Source organism: Oncorhynchus nerka, linkage group LG7 (genome assembly GCF_034236695.1).
Source record: "Oncorhynchus nerka isolate Pitt River linkage group LG7, Oner_Uvic_2.0, whole genome shotgun sequence".
NCBI lineage: Eukaryota > Metazoa > Chordata > Actinopteri > Salmoniformes > Salmonidae > Oncorhynchus > Oncorhynchus nerka.
In genome coordinates, this window is record NC_088402.1 from 82,479,217 (window position 1) to 82,499,050 (window position 19,834).

Sequence of the window (19,834 nt, forward strand, 5' to 3'; positions counted from 1 at the left end):
CCGCACGCACGCACGCACGCACACACACGCACACACACACGCACGCACACACACGCACACACACACACACACACACACACACACACACACACACACACACACACACACACACACACACACACACACACACACACACACACAACGCCACGCACGCACGCACGCACGCACGCACGCACGCACACGCACGCACGCACGCACGCACGCACGCACACGCACGCACACACACGCACGCACGCACGCACGCACGCACGCACGCACGCACGCACGCACGCACGCACGCACACACGCACGCACACACACACACACACACACACACACACACACACACACACACACACACACACACACACACACACACACACACACACACACACACACACACACACACACACACACACACACACACACACACACACAGCCAGGCTGGGGCTCTGGTCCGCAGACACCATAGGAGTGGAAACTGGCGTCACGTAAATTCATTTCAAATGAAGTAGTAGCTACCGGTCCCGACCGGCTGTTTTCTACCACAGACAGACAGACAGAGAGAGAGAGAGAGAGAGGGAAAAATACAGAGAGAGACAGAGAGAGACGGACGGACGGACGCCTTTGTTGAGGCCCTTCAGTTTGGAGGAGGGTTTCGTTGCTGAAGAGCTAAACATAACAGTTTAATAAGCCATCAACAGTAATAGAATAGCTATTATGTTATATATTTTGTTTGATACAGTAGAGTACCACCTGTGGCTGAACAGCACACACTGGTATGTTACTGAGAATAACGGATGGTTCATATGCTGTAATGCTCACCATTGATCTATGGGAATTGTTTTACAGTATGTCTCTGACAGTAGGCCTATGGGCCTGTCCCATATGGCACCCTATTCCCTATATTAGGACTCAAAAAGTAGTGCACTTCAAAGGGAATAGCCACTGGGAACAGACGTCAATTCAACATTTTGATTTACATTTGGTTGAGTTCAGATTTGGTGAATTCAACTTGAAATCGATCAAACATTTCACCATGTCATTAGATTTAGGTTCAAAGTTTAGGGGGAAAAAGACTAAATGCCCTTACGTTGATGACTTTATGCAAATCCAATCAGTTTCCCATGTTGATTCAATGACATCACATCGATGTTTGGGGTTGAAATTATGTGGAAACAATGTTGATTCTACCGGGTTATGCCCAGTGGGCTCCGAGTAAATCATCTGAGAGTTTCTCTGTCTTTCACACCCACTGGTCACAGCACCATGACACAGCAATTATGTTTTGAAACACATTTCAAAAGACTCAGACATGCTAACATACTATATTTCAGTGTCTGTGAAATGCAATTGTAAAGTGCGCAAGAGCAGGTATTTTTCTTAGACCTACGTTTCCCATAAAACCTGTAAAAGAACTACAAAAGAAAGAAAAGAGCGCTCATAAAAAGATATAACTTGTTTCTCTCTGGACCACATGTCTGTTTTTACCAGGTTGGACAAATCCCAGGTTCTTCAACAGGCATGGAAAAACACAGGCCTAGAAAGAAAACCTTTATTTTTTAAACACTCCATAACCATGGCAACAACAGGTGGGTGTTAAGCAATAAACTTTCACCCTGATTATATTGGCTGCTAAACCAAATAACCTCAAGCGATAATACAAATAATACAAAAACAAACTCCTGTCAAAAGTATTCACAGAGCAATTTGGGGGATTTCGATATCCAGCTTAACAAAACAATGTGTGACTATATTAAGAGTGATGAGGTTGCAAACAGTTGCAGTTCAACTTTAGTCGGTAAGAAACAAACTCCCCAAATAATATTTGCAGCTGTTCTGACCAACTAGTCTCTAGATACGCCTCGCTAAATAAAAAGTCATCAAGGGAATGAAAGAGAAAAAGAAAGAAAAGCTTTGTATTTGAATAACGTGATGGTTTGACCAGATTGTTTGCTTTTCCTATTCTGTTACATCATGTTCTGTTACATCAACCTTGTTTGTCACCGGGCAGGCCATTCATACAGTCACACAGCAGGTTGTTCATTTCTCTAATACTCTCTCTCTCATTCACTCACTCACTCACACACACACACACCCTCTGTCATACCCTGTCACACACACGCACCGATCCAGGCAGCCGACCCTGCAGAGCCGTCTCTGTAATGAAGAAGTGACCTTGACTGGAGACATCAGACAGAATGAGCCGAACCCAGATGCAATCAGCATGAGTCCTCTATATGAACAAAGTCCTGCGTTCAAATACAATTTTAAATAATTTAAAATGCCTTTATCTGCGCTTGATTGAGCTTGCCTGGCTTAATGGGACAATAGAATAGTCCAATAACTGCAATCCTTGTCGATCTGGCACTCCAGGCAGGCCAAAGCGGATGCTTAAAGTAATAAAAAATTCCTCTGGGCACAGCCGGAGCTCTGAACCGAGCACCTGGCATATTACAAATGACCACTATTCCTGGTCTGACTGCCATCTATAAAGGTCCTCTGACAGCATTCAAGATTATAACAGACATTGATGTTTCATGTTCGTCCCCGGGCAGGCAAGTCTGATAGGCAAGACTGCCCCTGCGAAGACATGTTAATAGACAATAGGGAAATGTTTCTAGGAACGATGTTGTATTTCTTGAGGAAATCTTGTTTCTGTTTTTCTTCCCATCCTCTTGTTTCTCTAGTCTTTAGTTGTGGTTGTGCCACAGATGGACATGCTTAGCCGGCTGTGTAGCTGTGTGACCATGTTATTCCTAGAGAACGTAGCTGTGTGAACTTGTTATTCCCAGAGAACAACTGTGTGACCATGTTATTCCTAGGAAACATAGCTGTGTGACCATGTTATTCCGAGAGAACATAACTGTGAGACCATGTTATTCCTATAGAATGTAGCTGTGTGATCATGTTATTCCTAAAGAACGTAGCTGCTGTTCCTAGGGAACAACTGTGTGACCATATTATTCCTAGGGAACATAGCTGCTGTTCCTAGGGAACAACTGTGTGACCATATTATTCCTAGGGAACATAGCTGCTGTTCCTAGGGAACAACTGTGTGACCATGTTATTCCTAGAGAACATAGCTGCTGTTCCTAGGGAACAACTGTGTGACCATGTTATTCCTAGGGAACATAGCTGCTGTTCCTAGGGAACAACTGTGTGACCATGTTATTCCTAGAGAACATAGCTGCTGTTCCTAGGGAACAACTGTGTGACCATGTTATTCCTAGGGAACATAGCTGCTGTTCCTAGGGAACAACTGTGTGACCATGTTATTCCTAGGGAACATATCTGTGTGACCATGTTATTCCTATAGAATGTAGCTGTGTGACCATTTTATTCCTAGGGAACATATCTGTGTGACCATGTTATTCCTATAGAATGTAGCTGTGTGACCATGTTATTACTAGAGAATGTAGCTGTCTGACCATGTTATTACTAGAGAATGTAGCTGTGTGACCATGTTATTACTAGAGAATGTAGCTGTGTGACCATGTTATTACTAGAGAACATATCTGTGTGACCATGTTATTCATAGGGAACATAGCTGTGTGACCATGTTATTCATAGGGAACATAGCTGTGTGACCATGTTATTACTAGAGAACATATCTGTGTGACCATGTTATTCATAGGGAACATAGCTGTGTGACCATGTTATTACTAGAGAATGTAGCTGTGTGACCATGTTATTCATAGGGAACGTAGCTGTGTGACCATGTTATTACTAGAGAATGTAGCTGTGTGACCATGTTATTACTAGAGAACATATCTGTGTGACCATGTTATTCATAGGGAACATAGCTGTGTGACCATGTTATTACTAGAGAACATATCTGTGTGACCATGTTATTCATAGGGAACATAGCTGTGTGACCATGTTATTCATAGGGAACATAGCTGTGTGACCATGTTATTCATAGGGAACATAGCTGTGTGACCATGTTATTCATAGGGAACATAGCTGTGTGACCATGGTATTACTAAAGAACATATCTGTGTGACCATGTTATTCATAGGGAACATAGCTGTGTGACCATGTTATTACTAGATAACATAGCTGTGTGACCATGTTATTCCTGTAGAATGTAGCTGTGTGACCATGTTATTACTAGAGAACGTAGTTGTGTGACCATGTTATTACTAGAGAACGTAGTTGTGTGACCATGTTATTACTAGAGAATGTAGTTGTGTGACCATGTTATTACTAGAGAATGTAGCTGTGTGACCAGGTTATTCCTAGATAACGTAGCTGTGTGACCAGGTTATTCCTAGATAACGTAGCTGTGTGACCAGGTTATTCCTAGATAACGTAGCTGTGTGACCAGGTTATTACTAGATAACGTAGCTGTGTGACCAGGTTATTACTAGAGAATGTAGTTGTGTGACCATGTTATTACTAGAGAATGTAGCTGTGTGACCAGGTTATTCCTAGATAACTTAGCTGTGTGACCAGGTTATTCCTAGATAACATAGCTGTGTGACCATGTTATTCTTAGGGAACAACTGTGTGACCATATTATTCCTAGGGAACATAGCTGCTGTTCCTAGGGAACAACTGTGTGACCATGTTATTCCTAGGGAACATAGCTGTGTGACCATGTTATTCCTGGTGAATTTACCTATGGCGGATTGAAAATATATGAAAGCCAGGCTAGAGAGTGTCCTGGACAGATAAAGATCATCTCTGTTCCAGAAGAGAACCCACAGAAGTTTTTTGACACTGGCGTGGATATTTCCTTATCACATCATTCCTTCAAGGTTACCGCAACTATGGTGGATCATGAGTAACCAGACTGGAAAACTACGGTTCTGCTTGGCTTTGCTTGGCTCAGTAGTGTGAATACTACGGTTCTGCTTGGCTTGGCTTGGCTTGGCTCAGTAGTGTGAAAACTACGATTCTGCTTGGCTTGGCTTGGCTTGGCTCAGTAGTGTGAATACTACGGTTCTGCTTGGCTTGGCTTGGCTTGGCTCAGTAGTGTGAAAACTACGGTTCTGCTTGGCTTGGCTTGGCTTGGCTTGGCTCAGTAGTGTGAAAACTACGGTTCTGCTTGGCTTGGCTTGGCTTGGCTCAGTAGTGTGAAAACGACAGTTCTGCTTGGCTCAGTAGTGTGAAAACTACGGTTCTGCTTGACTTGGCTCAGGAATGTGAAAACCACGGTTCTGCTTGGCTCGGCTCGGCAGTGTATCAAGGACATAATATTGAACACAAATCATAGAGAACTGTTGAGTCACCATGACCATCAGTCTACTGTAATTGACCTCCTATACTTATACTGCACCATCTGGCCACATATGTTCAGTTCACAAACCACACTGGTCAAAGTTTGATTTGAAATTGGTAGACACATTGATATATGGATTTAATTTTATACACAGATAAAGATACAACATGTACGTACACTGAGTGTACAAAACATGAACACCTGCTCTTTCCATGACGTAGCCTGACCAGTTGAATCCAGGTGAAAACTATGATACCTTATTGATGTCACCTGTTAAATCCACTTCAATCAGTGTAGATGAAGGGGAGGAGTCAGGTTATAGAAAGATTTTTAAGCCTTAAGACAATTGAGACATAGGTTGTGTATGTGTGCTATTCAGAGGGTGAATGGGCAAGACTAAATATTTAAGTGCCTTTGAATGGTGTATGGTAGAAGGTGCCAGATGTACCTGGTTTGAGTCAAGAACTGCAATGAACTTTCGACACCTTGTAGAGTCCTTTCCCTGACGAATTGAAGGGGGCGGGGGGTGCAACTCAACGTTAGTATGATGTTCGCAATGTTTGGTATACTCAGTGTATGTAGCTCATAGTAATAATGATCTTACAAAACACTTGTAACAGATTATTGTCGTCACAAGTATGTCATGCATGAAGGATCTATGTAGTATATAATCATTTCAAAGTAAAGGAATGGAAAATATAAGGAAAACATACATCTGTACATACGTCAACAGAAGGTAGTAACAATGTGAACGGACATATTTACATTTCTTGTTTGTTTAGACATAGAATAAATAAGAGATATAAACATATCTGGAACATATAGCATGACTCACAGTCTGATGTAATATGAAACTGATCCCTGTCCTTTGTGGTTTGTATGTCTGCCTAATAATAACCTGGTTAGATTCATCCTAAAAGAGAGGGAGGCCCCTCTACTACAGTATATACAGTATTGTATTGTTCTAGGAGGGAGGCCCCTCTACTACAGTAAATACAGTATTGTATTGTTCTAGGAGGGAGGCCCCTCTACTACAGTAAATACAGTATTGTATTGTTCTAGGAGGGAGGCCCCTCTACTACAGTAAATACAGTATTGTATTGTTCTAGGAGGGAGGCCCCTCTACTACAGTCAATACAGTACTGAATTGCCATAGGAGGCAGGCCCCTCTACTACAGTAAATACAGTATTATATTGTCCAAGGAAGGAAGGCCCCTCTACTACAGTAAATACAGTATTGTATTTTCCCGAGAGGGAGGCCCCTCTACTACAATCAGTTAAATACTATATTTTCCTAGGAGGCAACCCTCTCTACTACAGTAAATACAGTATTATATTGTCCTAGGAAGGAAGGCCCCTCTACTACAATAAATACACTATTATATTGTCCTGGGAGAGAGACCCCTCTACTACAGTAAATAATGTATTATATTGTCTTAGGAGGGAGACACATCTACTACAGTAATACAGTATTATATTGTCCTAGGAGGGAGGCCCTAGAACTAAAGTAAATACTGTATCATATTGTCCTAGGAGGGGGCCCTAGCCTGGTCACAGATCTGTTTGTATTGTCTTGTGCCAACTGGTCAGTTGGCAAGACAGCCCAAACAGATCTAGGACCTGGCTAGGGAGGCCTCTCTCTCTACTATATCTTACATTGCTGCTACAACAATACAGGCACTTTGTTTGGCTGTGAGTGACTTGGATCTAGCCTGGTCTCAGATCTGTTTGGTCTGCCTTGCCATGACAATGACCATAGATGTTGGCTAAGCAGCACAAACAGATTTGAGACCAGGCTAATTTGGATCCTGATATCAACGGAATGATAGTTTCACCATAATACACCATAATACACTTTTCTTTATTTGGTAAATATTTTCTTAACTTTTTAATTTCACGGTAAGGATGTAATCTGTTGTACTTGGCGCCTGTGTCAAATACAATGTGATTAGATTGGATTTGATGCTCTCATTCTATATTTAAACAATACAAGTCATTTTAGGCCTACTAAAGTGTGCTAAATTCATCTTAGAAATGTCATCTGCATTGTTACTGTGCTTAAGACTTGAACATGTGATTATGCTTTGTTTCCTATATAGATACTGTAGTATTCAAATATTTGGTATTTCCTCTTTTTTGTTCTGTATCACTTTTCTCAAGTACATCTCTGTCGGAGCCTTTACAATTATAGGATAAATATCGTACATGCATTCATCATAATCTCTTACACAATTTATAAATACTAATGATCGTACTGTTCCTCTGACATACTTTAAATAAATATATTATACAATTTGAATCGATTTAAATGGAATGGTCATACACTGGTGTGTGCTGTTGCAAAACGTTATATTTGTAGTTTCCTTTGTTGTGTGGTCTGCGTTCGATCAATTCCTTTATTTATTTTACACGCTGTGTTATTACTTGTGCGTGCACATGACACCACATATCCAAGATATGGTCAATCACTGCATATTAGCAATGTGATATCTTTATTTTCATATCTTTCATTGTTATTTACAGAAGTTAATTAGTTGTGCACCTCAGTGTGTCTCTCAGGCAGGGTGTGAAGAGTCACGTTGTGTTTATGAGTTATACACATGACACTCAGACATAAGGGTGGTGTTGCACTTCTAACAAGTACTATATATATCTGCTCTCTCTCTCTCGTGTCTAGTATCATTTATTCAGATACCTCTCTAGGCCTGATGTTACTGCATCATTGAGTGTTTCTCCTCTCATCCCCAGCCTTTCACAAGTCACCATTGTTCATTCTTTCTGTTCTTGAAACTTGAGTTGATGAATTCTGAATTCCACCTCAAGCATGCATTTAGAATCCATTTAGTTGATTTACTGAAGTTTATCCATAATGCTTTCCCTCTTCTGACCATTCTCGAAGGATTGCTCTCAGAGTTGTAATATCCCTGTCATCCTGTGTTTGTTCTTCTTCCAAGAAACGTCCTTTCCAGTTCTCTCTCTCTCTCTGCATAGCCGTAGTGAGCTTTGTACGTTAGGCATGCAGTTCATTCCTTCTGTTCTCTTGCATGGGGTGAAGTGACTAGCCGTGAAGGGAATCACATTCCTACTATAATTGTACTATTCTGTTTAGACAGAAACAGAGATGTAGAGACAGTAGCCTCAAATGAATCAATGTACAGTATGTTTATATTCCATGCTGTTTAGGTCTGTATTTCATGGCTCACTCACGTTTTTCCTCTCGTTCAATAACAACCTCCTCGGTGAGAGGGTGAGGAGACAGAAGGGGCAGACAGACAGGTGATATTTCATAGGGGTCCTTCCTTCCCGGGCCATAACACAGCTGTCCTTGTTTCCATGTTGGGGTCAGTGCGGGCTGTCCGATGGCCAAAGGTGTGTGTGTGTGTGTGTGTGTGTGTGTGTGTGTGTGTGTGTGTGTGTGTGTGTGTGTGTGTGTGTGTGTGTGTGTGTGTGTGTGTGTGTGTGTGTGTGTGTGTGTGTGTGTGTGTGTGTGTGAGAGAGAGAGAGAGAGAGAGAGAGAGAGAGAGAGAGACAGTACAAGCTGTTCTCGGTGGAGTGTGTGTGTATTTTGTGCTTGTGTCTTCTCTATATAGCTACACGTGTGTATATACAGTACCAGTCAAATGTTTGGACACACCTACTCATTCAAGGCTTTTCTTTATTTTTACTATTTTATACATTGTAGAATAATAGTGAAGACATCAAAACTATGAAATAATACATATGTAATCATGTAGTAACCAAAAAAATGTAGATTCTTCAAAGTAGCCACCCTTTGCCTTGATGACAGCTTTGCACATTCTTGAAGTTCTCTCAACCAGCTTCATGACGTAGTCACCTGGAATGCATTTCAATTAACAGGTGCGCCTTGTTAAAAGTTAATTTGTGGAATTTCTTTCCTTCTTAATGTGTTTTAGCCAATCAGTTGTGTTGTGACAAGGTGGGGTTGGTATACAGAAGATAGATTGGTAAAAGACCAAGTCCATATTATGGCAAGAACAGCTCAAATAAGCAAAGGGAAACGACAGTCCATCATTACTTTAAGACATGAAGGTCAGTCAATATGGAACATTTCAAGAACTTTTAAAGTTTCTTCAAGTGCAGTCACAAAAACAATCAAGCGCTATGATGAAACTGGCTCTAATGAGGACCGCCAAAGGAATGGAAGACCCAGAGTTACCTCTGCTGCAGACTATACGTTCATTAGAGTTACCAGCCTCAGAAATTGCAGCCCAAATAAATGCTTCACAGAGTTCAAGTAACAGACACATCTCAACATCAACTGTTCAGAGGATACTGTGTGAGTCAGGCCTTCATGGTCGAATTGCTGCAAAGAAACCGCTGCTAAAGGACACCAATAAGAAGAGACTTACCTGGGCCAAGAAACACAAGCAATGGACATTAGACCGGTGGAAATCTGTCCTTTGGTCTGATGAGTCCAAATTTGAGACCAACCGCCATGTCTTTGTGAGATCTACCGTGAAGCATGGAGGAGGAGGTGTGATGGTGTGGGGTGCTTTGCTGGTGACACGGTCTGTGATTTTTTTTAGAATTCAAGGCTCACTTAACCAGCATGGCTACCACAGCATTCTGTAGTGATACGCCATCCCATCTGGTTTGCGCTTAGTGGGACTATCATTTGTTTTTCAATAGGACAATGACCCAACATACCTCAAGGCTGTGAATGGGCTATTAGACCAAGAAGGAGAGTGATGGAGTGCTGCTTCAGATGACCTGGCTGCTTCAGATTACCTGGCACAATCAACCAACCAATTGAGATGGTTTGGGATGAGTTGGACCGCAGAGTGAAGGAAAAGCAGCCAACAAGTGCTCAGCATATCTGGGAACTCCTTCAAGACTGTTGGGAAAGCATTCCAGGTGAAGCTGGTTGAGAGAATGCCAAAAGTGTGCAAAGCTTTCATCAAGGCAAAGGGTGGCTACTTTGAAGAATCTCAAATATAAAATATAGTTGAGATAACAATTTTTTGGTTACTACATGATTCCATATGTGTTGTTTCATAGTTCTGATGTCTTCACTATTATTCTACAATGTAGAAAATAGCAAAAATAAAGAAAGACCCTTGAATGAGAAGGTGTGTCCAAACTTTTGACTGGTACCGTACGTGTGTGTGTCAGTAGAGGCTGTCCTTGGTGGTGGAGGTGTGTGTGGTGGTGGAGGTGTGTGTGGTGGTGGAGTCGTCAGGTATGGAGCCCCTGCGCGGGGTTCTTGGTCTGCAGCGTAACAGGGCCTGTAGCTCCCTGGACACAGAGCTGCTGAAGAAGGTGTAGATCCAGGGGTTGGTACAGGAATTCAGACTGGCCAGCAGCATCAGGATGGTGAACGCCACGCCTACATAGAGAGAGAGAGGACACATGACGCAAAGACACACCCACACACGGCAAGACAAAGACAAAGACATATACGGTACAGAGCCTATAGAAAGTCTACAGTTGAACTGTTTTCACATGTTGTTGCGCAACAAAGTGGGATTGAAATAGATGTAATTCTGATTGTTTGTCGTTGATCTACACAAAGTACTCCATAATGTCAAAGTGCAAAGAAAACAGAGTATTTCTGTCTGTAATAAAGCCCTTTTGTGTGGAAAAACCCATTCTGATTGGCTGTGCCTGACTCCCAAGTGGGTGGTTCTATGCCCTCCAGGCCCACTCATGGCTGCGCCCCTGCCAAGTCATGTGAAATCAATAGATTAGTGCCTAATAAATATATTTCAATTGACTGATGTCCTCAAATGAACTGTAACTCTGCAAAATCTTTGAAATTGATTCATGTTGCGTTTCTATCTTTCTTCAGTATAGTTAAGAAGTCAAATTTGGCTTAACAAATCACATAAGTTATATGGACTCACTCTGTGTGAAATAAAAGGGGTTGACATGATTTTTGAATGACCACCCCTTCCTCTGTCCCTCATACATAACAACAGGCTCATAAAGGGACGTGATTGGTGGATGGGTAACAATAACAAATCAGACATTGAATATATCTCCAGTCGTCTGCTGTAATAGCCCATCCGTGAAAAGGATCGATGAGTTGTGCCACTTGGGACACCACAATAAAGAGGTAAAGGTCATGAATCTCCTCCTTTTCTTTGGGAACAACAGAGAAAAATGAATATATAATCGTTTCCGTACTGAATAATGGTACTAACTGTTCACGATTCCCCAGTTTTTGGCTCTATTACAAGTCCTGTAAATTTCCTTCTGGAACAAAAACCTTGAAACTTTACCTATATAATTAGGCCACTTCTAACTTCTGATATTCAGTTTTTATGTATGACAATCTGTGCTGGCCTCCTCGCTCTCTTCGACATTCTGCACTGACCTCCTCCCTCTCTAGGACAATCTGCACTGACCTCCTCCCTCTCTAGGACAATCTGCACTGACCTCCTCCCTCTCTAGGACACTGCACTGACCTCCCTCTCTGCACTGACCTCCTCCCTCTCTGCACTGACCTCTTACCTCTCTAGGACACTACACTGACCTCCTCCGTCTCTACACTGACCTCCTCCCTCTCTGCACTGACCTCCTCCCTCTCTACACTGACCTCCTCCCTCTCTGCACTGACCTCCTCCCTCTCTACACTGACCTCCTCCCTCTCTACACTGACCTCCTCCCTCTCTGCACTGACCTCCTCCCTCTCTACACTGACCTCCTCCCTCTCTGCACTGACCTCCCCCCTCTCTGCACTGACCTCCTCCCTGTCTGCACTGACCTCCTCCCTCTCTACACTGACCTCCTCCCTCTTTGCACTGACCTCCTCTCTCTTTGCACTGACCTCCTCCCTCTCTACACTGACCTCCTCCCTCTCTGCACTGACCTCCTCCCTCTCTGCACTGACCTCCCTCTCTGCACTGACCTCCTCCCTCTCTAGGACACTGTACTGACCTCCTCCCTCTCTGCACTGACCTCCTCCCTCTCTGCACTGACCTCCTCCCTCTCTGCACTGACCTCCTCCCTCTCTAGGACACTGCACTGACCTCCTCCCTCTCTGCACTGACCTCCTCCCTCTCTGCACTGACCTCCCTCTCTGCACTGACCTCCTCCCTCTCTAGGACACTGTACTGACCTCCTCCCTCTCTGCACTGACCTCCCCCCTCTCTGCACTGACCTCCTCCCTCTCTGCACTGACCTCCTCCCTCTCTACACTGACCTCCTCCCTCTCTGCACTGACCTCCTCCCTCTCTGCACTGACCTCCGCCCTCTCTAGGACACTGCACTGACCTCCTCCCTCTCTGCACTGACCTCCCTCTCTAGGACACTCTGCACTGACTTCCCTCTCTGCACTGACCTCCCTCTCTAGGACACTCTGTACTGACCTCCTCCCTCTCTGCACTGACCTCCTCCCTCTCTGCACTGACCTCCTCCCTCTCTGCACTGACCTCCTCCCTCTATAGGACACTGCACTGACCTCCTCCCTCTCTGCACTGACCTCCCTCTCTAGGACACTCTGCACTGACCTCCTCCCTCTCTGCACTGACCTCCCTCTCTAGGACACTCTGCACTGACCTCCTCCCTCTCTGCACTGACCTCCCTCTCTAGGACACTCTGCACTGACCTCCTCCCTCTCTGCACTGACCTCCCTCTCTAGGACACTGCACTGTCCTCCTCCCTCTCTGCACTGACCTCCCTCTCTAGGACACTCTGCACTGACCTCCTCCCCCTCCAGGACACAAATGTGAACACCTGTAAGGGGTGTGCGAGCAGCAGGGGATGAAAACAGGTAATTTACTGAGGGACAACAACATAGGCTTTCTCTCCAACACTTGACAGAGTGCTAGTTGAGTTGAGTTATGTTACGGTGGTGTTACATAAATTATAGTCAATCAGTGAATCAGAGCAAGTGCTCATAGTAATGGATGCAACGGGATAAATCGACAGGTATAACTGATCAAACACTTGGTTTTCATGCGTTATATTATTTTGAGACATCCTCCCACCAGCCTCCACTGTTCTGGATATGAAGAGAAGATCATATTTATTTTGACCTCAATTACTAAAATATTATATTCACCATACATTTATTCCCAAAATTAAACTTAGATTTTGACTTGGGGTCTAGAGGTTGAAAGGAATCAAATTCACTCTGTATTGAAATCTAAGGCAAACTCCAGGGTGTTTTTGGACATACAGAGGAGCTCAGTGTGCTCAGTGTGTGTTTCTGTTTGTGTGTTTCTGTGTGTACTATGTGCATGCGTGTTTCTGTGTGTGTGCGTGTGTATGTGTAGGGCTGTTACGGTGACTGCATTACCGACACACCGGCGGTCATGACCTTAGTCAAATTCGGCACTCTATTGTCCCTCTAATCATTCTGACATCAATGCAAACGTAATTGAAAATCAAATCAAACACTTAATACGACAACGATGAGATGGCCAATAGGGAGGAGGTCAGAGAACTGGCAGTGTGGTGCCATGACAACAACCTCTCCCTCAATGTGAGCAAGATCAAGGAGTTGATCGTGGACTACAGGAAAAGGGGTGCCGAACAGGCCCCCATTAACATCGACAGGATTATGGTGGAGCGGGTCGAGAGTTTCAAGTTCCTTGCTGTTCACATCACCAACGAACTATCATATTCCAAACACACCAAGACAGTCGTGAAGAGGGCACGACAAAACCTTTTCCCCCTCAGGAGAAAAAGATTTGGCATGGGTCCCCAGATCCTCAAAAGGTTATACAGCTGCACTATCGAGAGCATTGCATCACCACCTGGTATGGCACCTGCTCGGCATCTGACCGTAAGGCGCTACAGAGGGTAGTGCGAACGGCCCAGTACATCACTAACCAAGCTTCCTGCCATCAAGGACCTACACAATAGGTGGTGTCAGAGGAAAGCCCATAAGATTGTCAGAGACTCCCATCACCCATAGACTGTTTTCTCTGCTAACGCACGGCAAGCGGTACCAGAGCGCCAAGTCTAGGACCAAAAGGCTCCTCAGCAGCTTCTACCCCCAAGCCATTAGACTGCTGGACAATTCATAAAAATCACCACTCTTGTACACTGCTGCTACTCGCTGTTTGTTTGTTACCTATGCATAGTCACCTCGCCCCCACCTACATGTACAGATTACCAGAACTAGACTGTACCTCCGCACACTGACTCGGTACCGGTGCCCCCTGTAAATAGACTCGTTATTGTTATTTTTATTGTGCTACTTTTTATTATTACTTTTTTATTTTAGCCTGCATGTGGCAAATACAGTTTGATTTGATTTAATGAGAGCCCATGAGCTAATGTTGCGCATCATTTCTTTAGGCTATTCATTTGCGTGAGAAAACAGAGATCCCATTAGCTTTTTATAGGCTGACTATATTTATTTCTCAAGTTTCCTAATATTAAGCACATTGCTTTGCTTGCGTCCTCCATTCGCTATTGAAGTGCATAGATGACATGTATTTGCCCGTTCCGAGACAGGTGCATGATAATGGCCATTCTAAATCCAAACTAATTTCACACATATATTATTTAGTATATGTAGAGACAAGATTAAATCAAGAATAGTCTGATCAGTGAAAATATTTGCTTATTACTAGTGAATGATACATTATCACTTGTGAATGATACATTATCACTTGTGAATGATACATTATCACTTGTGAATGGTACATTATCACTTGTGAATGATACATTATCACTCGCGAATGATATATTATCACTTGTGAATGATACATTATCACTTGTGAATGATATATTATCACTTGTGAATGATACATTATCACTTGTGAATGAAGCCCAGCTTGTGTGCAGTAAGGCAAGAAACCGCGCATGCCTTTTATTGCAACGTTTTCAAATCATAGTCATACACCTCATATAGTCTAGCCCATAGGCCTATATGTTTTAATAAGGTCAGTATCACACCTCATATAGTCTAGCCCATAGGCCTATATGTTTTAATAAGGTTAGTATCACACCTCATGTAGCCTAGCCCATAGGCCTATATGTTTTAATAAGGTCAGTATCACACATCATGTAGTCTAGCCCATAGGCCTATATGTTTTAATAAGGTTTGTATCACACCTCATGTAGCCTAGCCCATAGGCCAATATGTTTTGATAAGGTTTGTATCACAACTAAAGTGGCCAAATCACTTCTTAAAATTAAAATGTTCTTGTTACATACAACCTCATGCTAATCACATTAGCCTACTTTAGCTAAACTGTCCCGCAGGGGACCCACTAATCCTGAACAAGTTTTAAAGCGTTAATGCATTTGTGATCACTTTTAAGAATGGTGTTTTCCCACTAATTGATTGAATTTGGAACATTCGCCCTTATAGCCTACTGCCATGTGCACATTGCTGCTCTTATAATGTGAAGAAATAGCTTAATAGTTTATCAACATTTTAAGCTAAACCTTCTGATCTGTTGCATCAGCCTGATTGCTTTGGGGATCTATCGCCACCCACAACTGTCCCAGAGTGTTTGGAATATTTATTTCTCACACAGACTGACAAGTTGACCAATAGAATAGGTAGATTTTTATACTACTGGGAATTGTAGATTGACATAGGCTAGTGCTTTTCCTGTTCATCAGGCCTACTCATCTTGTTGGCTGACAAAGAAAAGAGTGGGCAGTGAGAAAGAGCCAATCACGTGACGGGCATTGGCTAATAATAATTGAGATATCTGAGAGAGCCATGTGAGTGAGAGGTGCTTCAGAGCACGCATCCGGGAGAAGGGAATTATAATTATTATATTCAGCCCAGGGCACAACGGCCACTGGCCACAAAAGGCATGGATTAGGGGGCATTACAGCCACACAAGGGGGATGCCACCGAGAAATTCAAGGCATTATTAAATGCTTGTCAAATTGTGAGACTGATGAAGTGTGTGCAGCCTGCACAAGAAACAGTGCAGAGCTCATGCCTTTCATGAGACTTTTTTCAAATCATCATTTGAAATGCAGCCTTAGAATGTACAAAAAATCTAAACATATAGCCCAACCTTTGAATCACAACTAAAGTTGCATAAATAACTCTAAGTTAAGCATATAGGAGGACCTGTTTCTTTGTTAATTTGTTAAATGCAAGTGCGCACTCCCTCAGAAATCGTTTGGAGAAAATATTCTTTCTATTTTATTCAGCTATGTTCAATTGTATTCTTCATACTATAACATATAAAATAATGCCACGGAATTATAAGCAAATCTTGTCTGCTAAATGAACTAGTGTTGCCCACAGCCATATGGCACAGCCAGATCAGGGCCTAACATAAGGACAACTAAATGAACTAGTGTTGCCCACAGCCATATGGCACAGCCAGATCAGGACCTAACATAAGGACAACTAAATGAACTAGTGTTGCCCACAGCCATATGGCACAGCCAGATCAGGGCCTAACATAAGGACAACTAAATGAACTAGTGTTGCCCACAGCCATATGGCACAGCCACATCAGGACCTAACATAAGGACAACTCAGTATGCTATTCTGTTCTTCTGAAATAGACTACATTTTATTTTATTATTTATATAGTTTCTTTAGGCCTGTCTAAAATAAATAATGGATTTGTTGTGATGGTGTAGGCTATATTACATAGATTTTTTAAATGTAGATGTTCCAAAGGTCTACATCAATGGCTATGCGTGGAAGCCAGGAGATGATAAATAAGTTTATGTTAATTAACGGTCAATTACGGGACACCAGCAATTATTTCCTTGACAATCACCGACTGACAAAGTGTAATGACTGCCACAGCCCTTGTATGTGCGTTCGTGTGTGCTTCTTGGACCTCTTACCTTGGTCTGGAGGGTTGGGGTCCCAGGCGGCCCACAGCTGGACGATGAAGAAGGGGGACCAGCAGACTGTGTACACCAACACTATCACTAAAGTCATCCTCACCGTCTTAGACATGGCTTTGGAGATGGAGGGGGGAGTCAGGGCCAGGGGGGGTGGGGGTGAGGGAGGGTAATCCAGGGAGGGGCGTGGAGAGGGGACATGCCGGGCGGAGGAGGGGAGCTCGAAGGAGGTGTAGGACTCATGGCAGTTGCAACTGCCATTGTTAGGAGGCACTGAACCACCACTACATCCACCAGAGGTGACTGGGCCATGGGAGCCATGTGATCTGGGAACTACAGCTGTACTGGAGCCCCTTCGGTCACTAAGGACAGGGTTGGAGGGGACGGGGAGGTTATCTGGGATGTTGAAGGGGTTTTGCTGCGCTGCTGTGTGGTCATTGTGACTGCTGCTGCACTGTGGGCAGGGGGACGGGTAGTCATAGCAGTCTGATGGGGGCACAGCTGTAGACAGCGGGGAGAAGGGGGAGCTGGAGGGGTTGTTGTTCATAGTCTTTAGAAGCTGTCCTTCTCCTACTCCTCTTCCCCCTCCTCCTCTTCTCCCCCCTCTTCCCCCTTCTCCTCCACCTCCTCTCCCACCTTCTCCTCCTCCTCCTCTCCCCCCTCCTCCTCCTCCTCCTCTCCCCCGCTCCCTTGTCATTCTACCGTCCTCCTTTTTGACTCGGTGGAAGCGGAAAATGACAGCGTTGTTCTTCTTGAGCTCTGCTGACACCATCCTCTCTGACTTCAGATAGATGTTGTTGTGAATCTCTCTGAAGATCCGGATCTGGAATGAGATTTAAAAAAATAGATTTCTCCTCTCTCTTCATGTAGTGTTGTGGTGTCTCTTCATGTAGTGTTGTGGTGTCTCTTTATGTAGTGTTGTGGTATCTCTCTTTATGTAGTGTTGTGGTGTCTCTCTTTATGTAGTGTTGTGGTGTCTCTTCATGTAGTGTTGTGGTGTCTCTTAATGTAGTGTTGTGGTGTCTCTTCATGTAGTGTTGTGGTGTCTCTTAATGTAGTGTTGTGGTGTCTCTTCATGTAGTGTTGTGGTGTCTCTCTTTATGTAGTGTTGTAGTGTCTCTCTTTATGTAGTGTTGTGGTGTCTATCTTCATGTAGTGTTGTGGTGTCTCTCTTCATGTAATGTTGTGGTGTCTCTCTTAATGTAGTGTTGTGGTGTCTATTTATGTAGTGTTGTGGTGTCTCTTTATGTAGTGTTGTGGTGTCTCTCTTTATGTAGTGTTGTGGTGTCTCTCTTCATGTAGTGTTGTGGTGTCTCTTCATGTAGTGTTGTGGTGTCTCTTTATGTAGTGTTGTGGTGTCTCTCTTCATGTAGTGTTGTGGTGTCTCTCTCTATGTAGTGTTGTGGTGTCTCTCTTTATGTAGTGTTGTGGTGTCTCTCTTCATGTAGTGTTGTGGTGTCTCTCTTCATGTAGTGTTGTGGTGTCTCTTTATGTAGTGTTGTGGTGTCTCTCTTCATGTAGTGTTGTGGTGTCTCTCTTTATGTAGTGTTGTGGTGTCTCTTTATGTAGTGTTGTGGTGTATCTCTTTATGTAGTGTTGTGGTGTCTCTTTATATAGTGTTGTGGTGTCTCTCTGTATGTAGTGTTGTGGTGTCTCTCTTCATGTAGTGTTGTGGTGTCTTTCTTTATGTAGTGTTGTGGTGTCTCTCTTCATGTAGTGTTGTGGTGTCTCTCTTTATGTAGTGTTGTGGTGTCTCTCTTCATGTAGTGTTGTGGTGTCTCTTTATGTAGTGTTGTGGTGTCTCTCTTCATGTAGTGTTGTGGTGTCTCTCTTTATGTCGTGTTGTGGTGTCTCTTTATGTAGTGTTGTGGTGTATCTCTTTATGTAGTGTTGTGGTGTCTCTTTATGTAGTGTTGTGGTGTCTCTCTGTATGTAGTGTTGTGGTGTCTCTCTTCATGTAGTGTTGTGGTGTCTTTCTTTATGTAGTGTTGTGGTGTCTCTCTTCATGTAGTGTTGTGGTGTCTCTCTTTATGTAGTGTTGTGGTGTCTTTCTTTATGTAGTGTTGTGGTGTCTCTTTATGTAGTGTTGTGGTGTCTCTTTATGTAGTGTTGTGGTGTCTCTCTTTATGTAGTGTTGTAGTGTCTCTCTTTATGTCGTGTTGTGGTGTCTCTTTATGTAGTGTTGTGGTGTCTCTCTTCATGTAGTGTTGTGGTGTCTCTTCATGTAGTGTTGTGGTGTCTCTCTTTATGTAGTGTTGTGGTGTCTCTTTATGTAGTGTTGTGGTGTCTCTTTATGTAGTGTTGTGGTGTCTCTTTATGTAGTGTTGTGGTGTCTCTCTCTATGTAGTGTTGTGGTGTCTCTCTCTATGTAGTGTTGTGGTGTCTCTCTCTATGTAGTGTTGTGGTGTCTCTTTATGTAGTGTTGTGGTGTCTCTTTATGTAGTGTTGTGGTGTCTCTTTATGTAGTGTTGTGGTGTCTCTTTATGTAGTGTTGTGGTGTCTCTTTATGTAGTGTTGTGGTGTCTCTCTCTATGTAGTGTTGTGGTGTCTCTTTATGTAGTGTTGTGGTGTCTCTCATGTCGTGATGGTTGTTTTGTCCTGTGTTTATATTTTTAATCCCAGCCCCCACCTCCCTTAGGAGGCCTTTCATTGTATATAAGAATTTGTTCTTAATTTAATAAAGGTTAAAAAAAAATAAAAAAGATAATCCATCCACCTGACAGGTGTGGTATATCAAGAATCATCATTACACAGGTGCACCTTGTGTTGGGGATAATAAAAGGCCACTCTAAAATGTACAGTTTTGTCACAAAACACAATGCCACAGATGTCTCAACTTTTGAGGGAGCATGCAACTGGCATGCTGACTGCAGGAAG

General features: G+C 43.2%; 1 protein-coding gene across 1 annotated transcript in view; it reads right to left on the reverse strand.

Moving 5' to 3' along the window:
• Positions 1-8,648: 8,648 nt before the first annotated feature.
• The window catches only part of LOC115124849 (vasopressin V2 receptor-like), a 69,479-nt gene continuing 58,293 nt past the window's right edge, over positions 8,649-19,834 (reverse strand). Inside the window, exons 5-7 of the mRNA XM_065020874.1 lie at positions 17,594-17,780; positions 16,958-17,290; positions 8,649-10,553 (exon numbers count right to left, since the gene is read on the reverse strand). Coding sequence (XP_064876946.1) covers positions 10,336-10,553; positions 16,958-17,290; positions 17,594-17,780 — 738 coding nt within the window. The 3' untranslated portion in view covers positions 8,649-10,335. The remainder of the gene's footprint in view (positions 10,554-16,957; positions 17,291-17,593; positions 17,781-19,834) is intronic.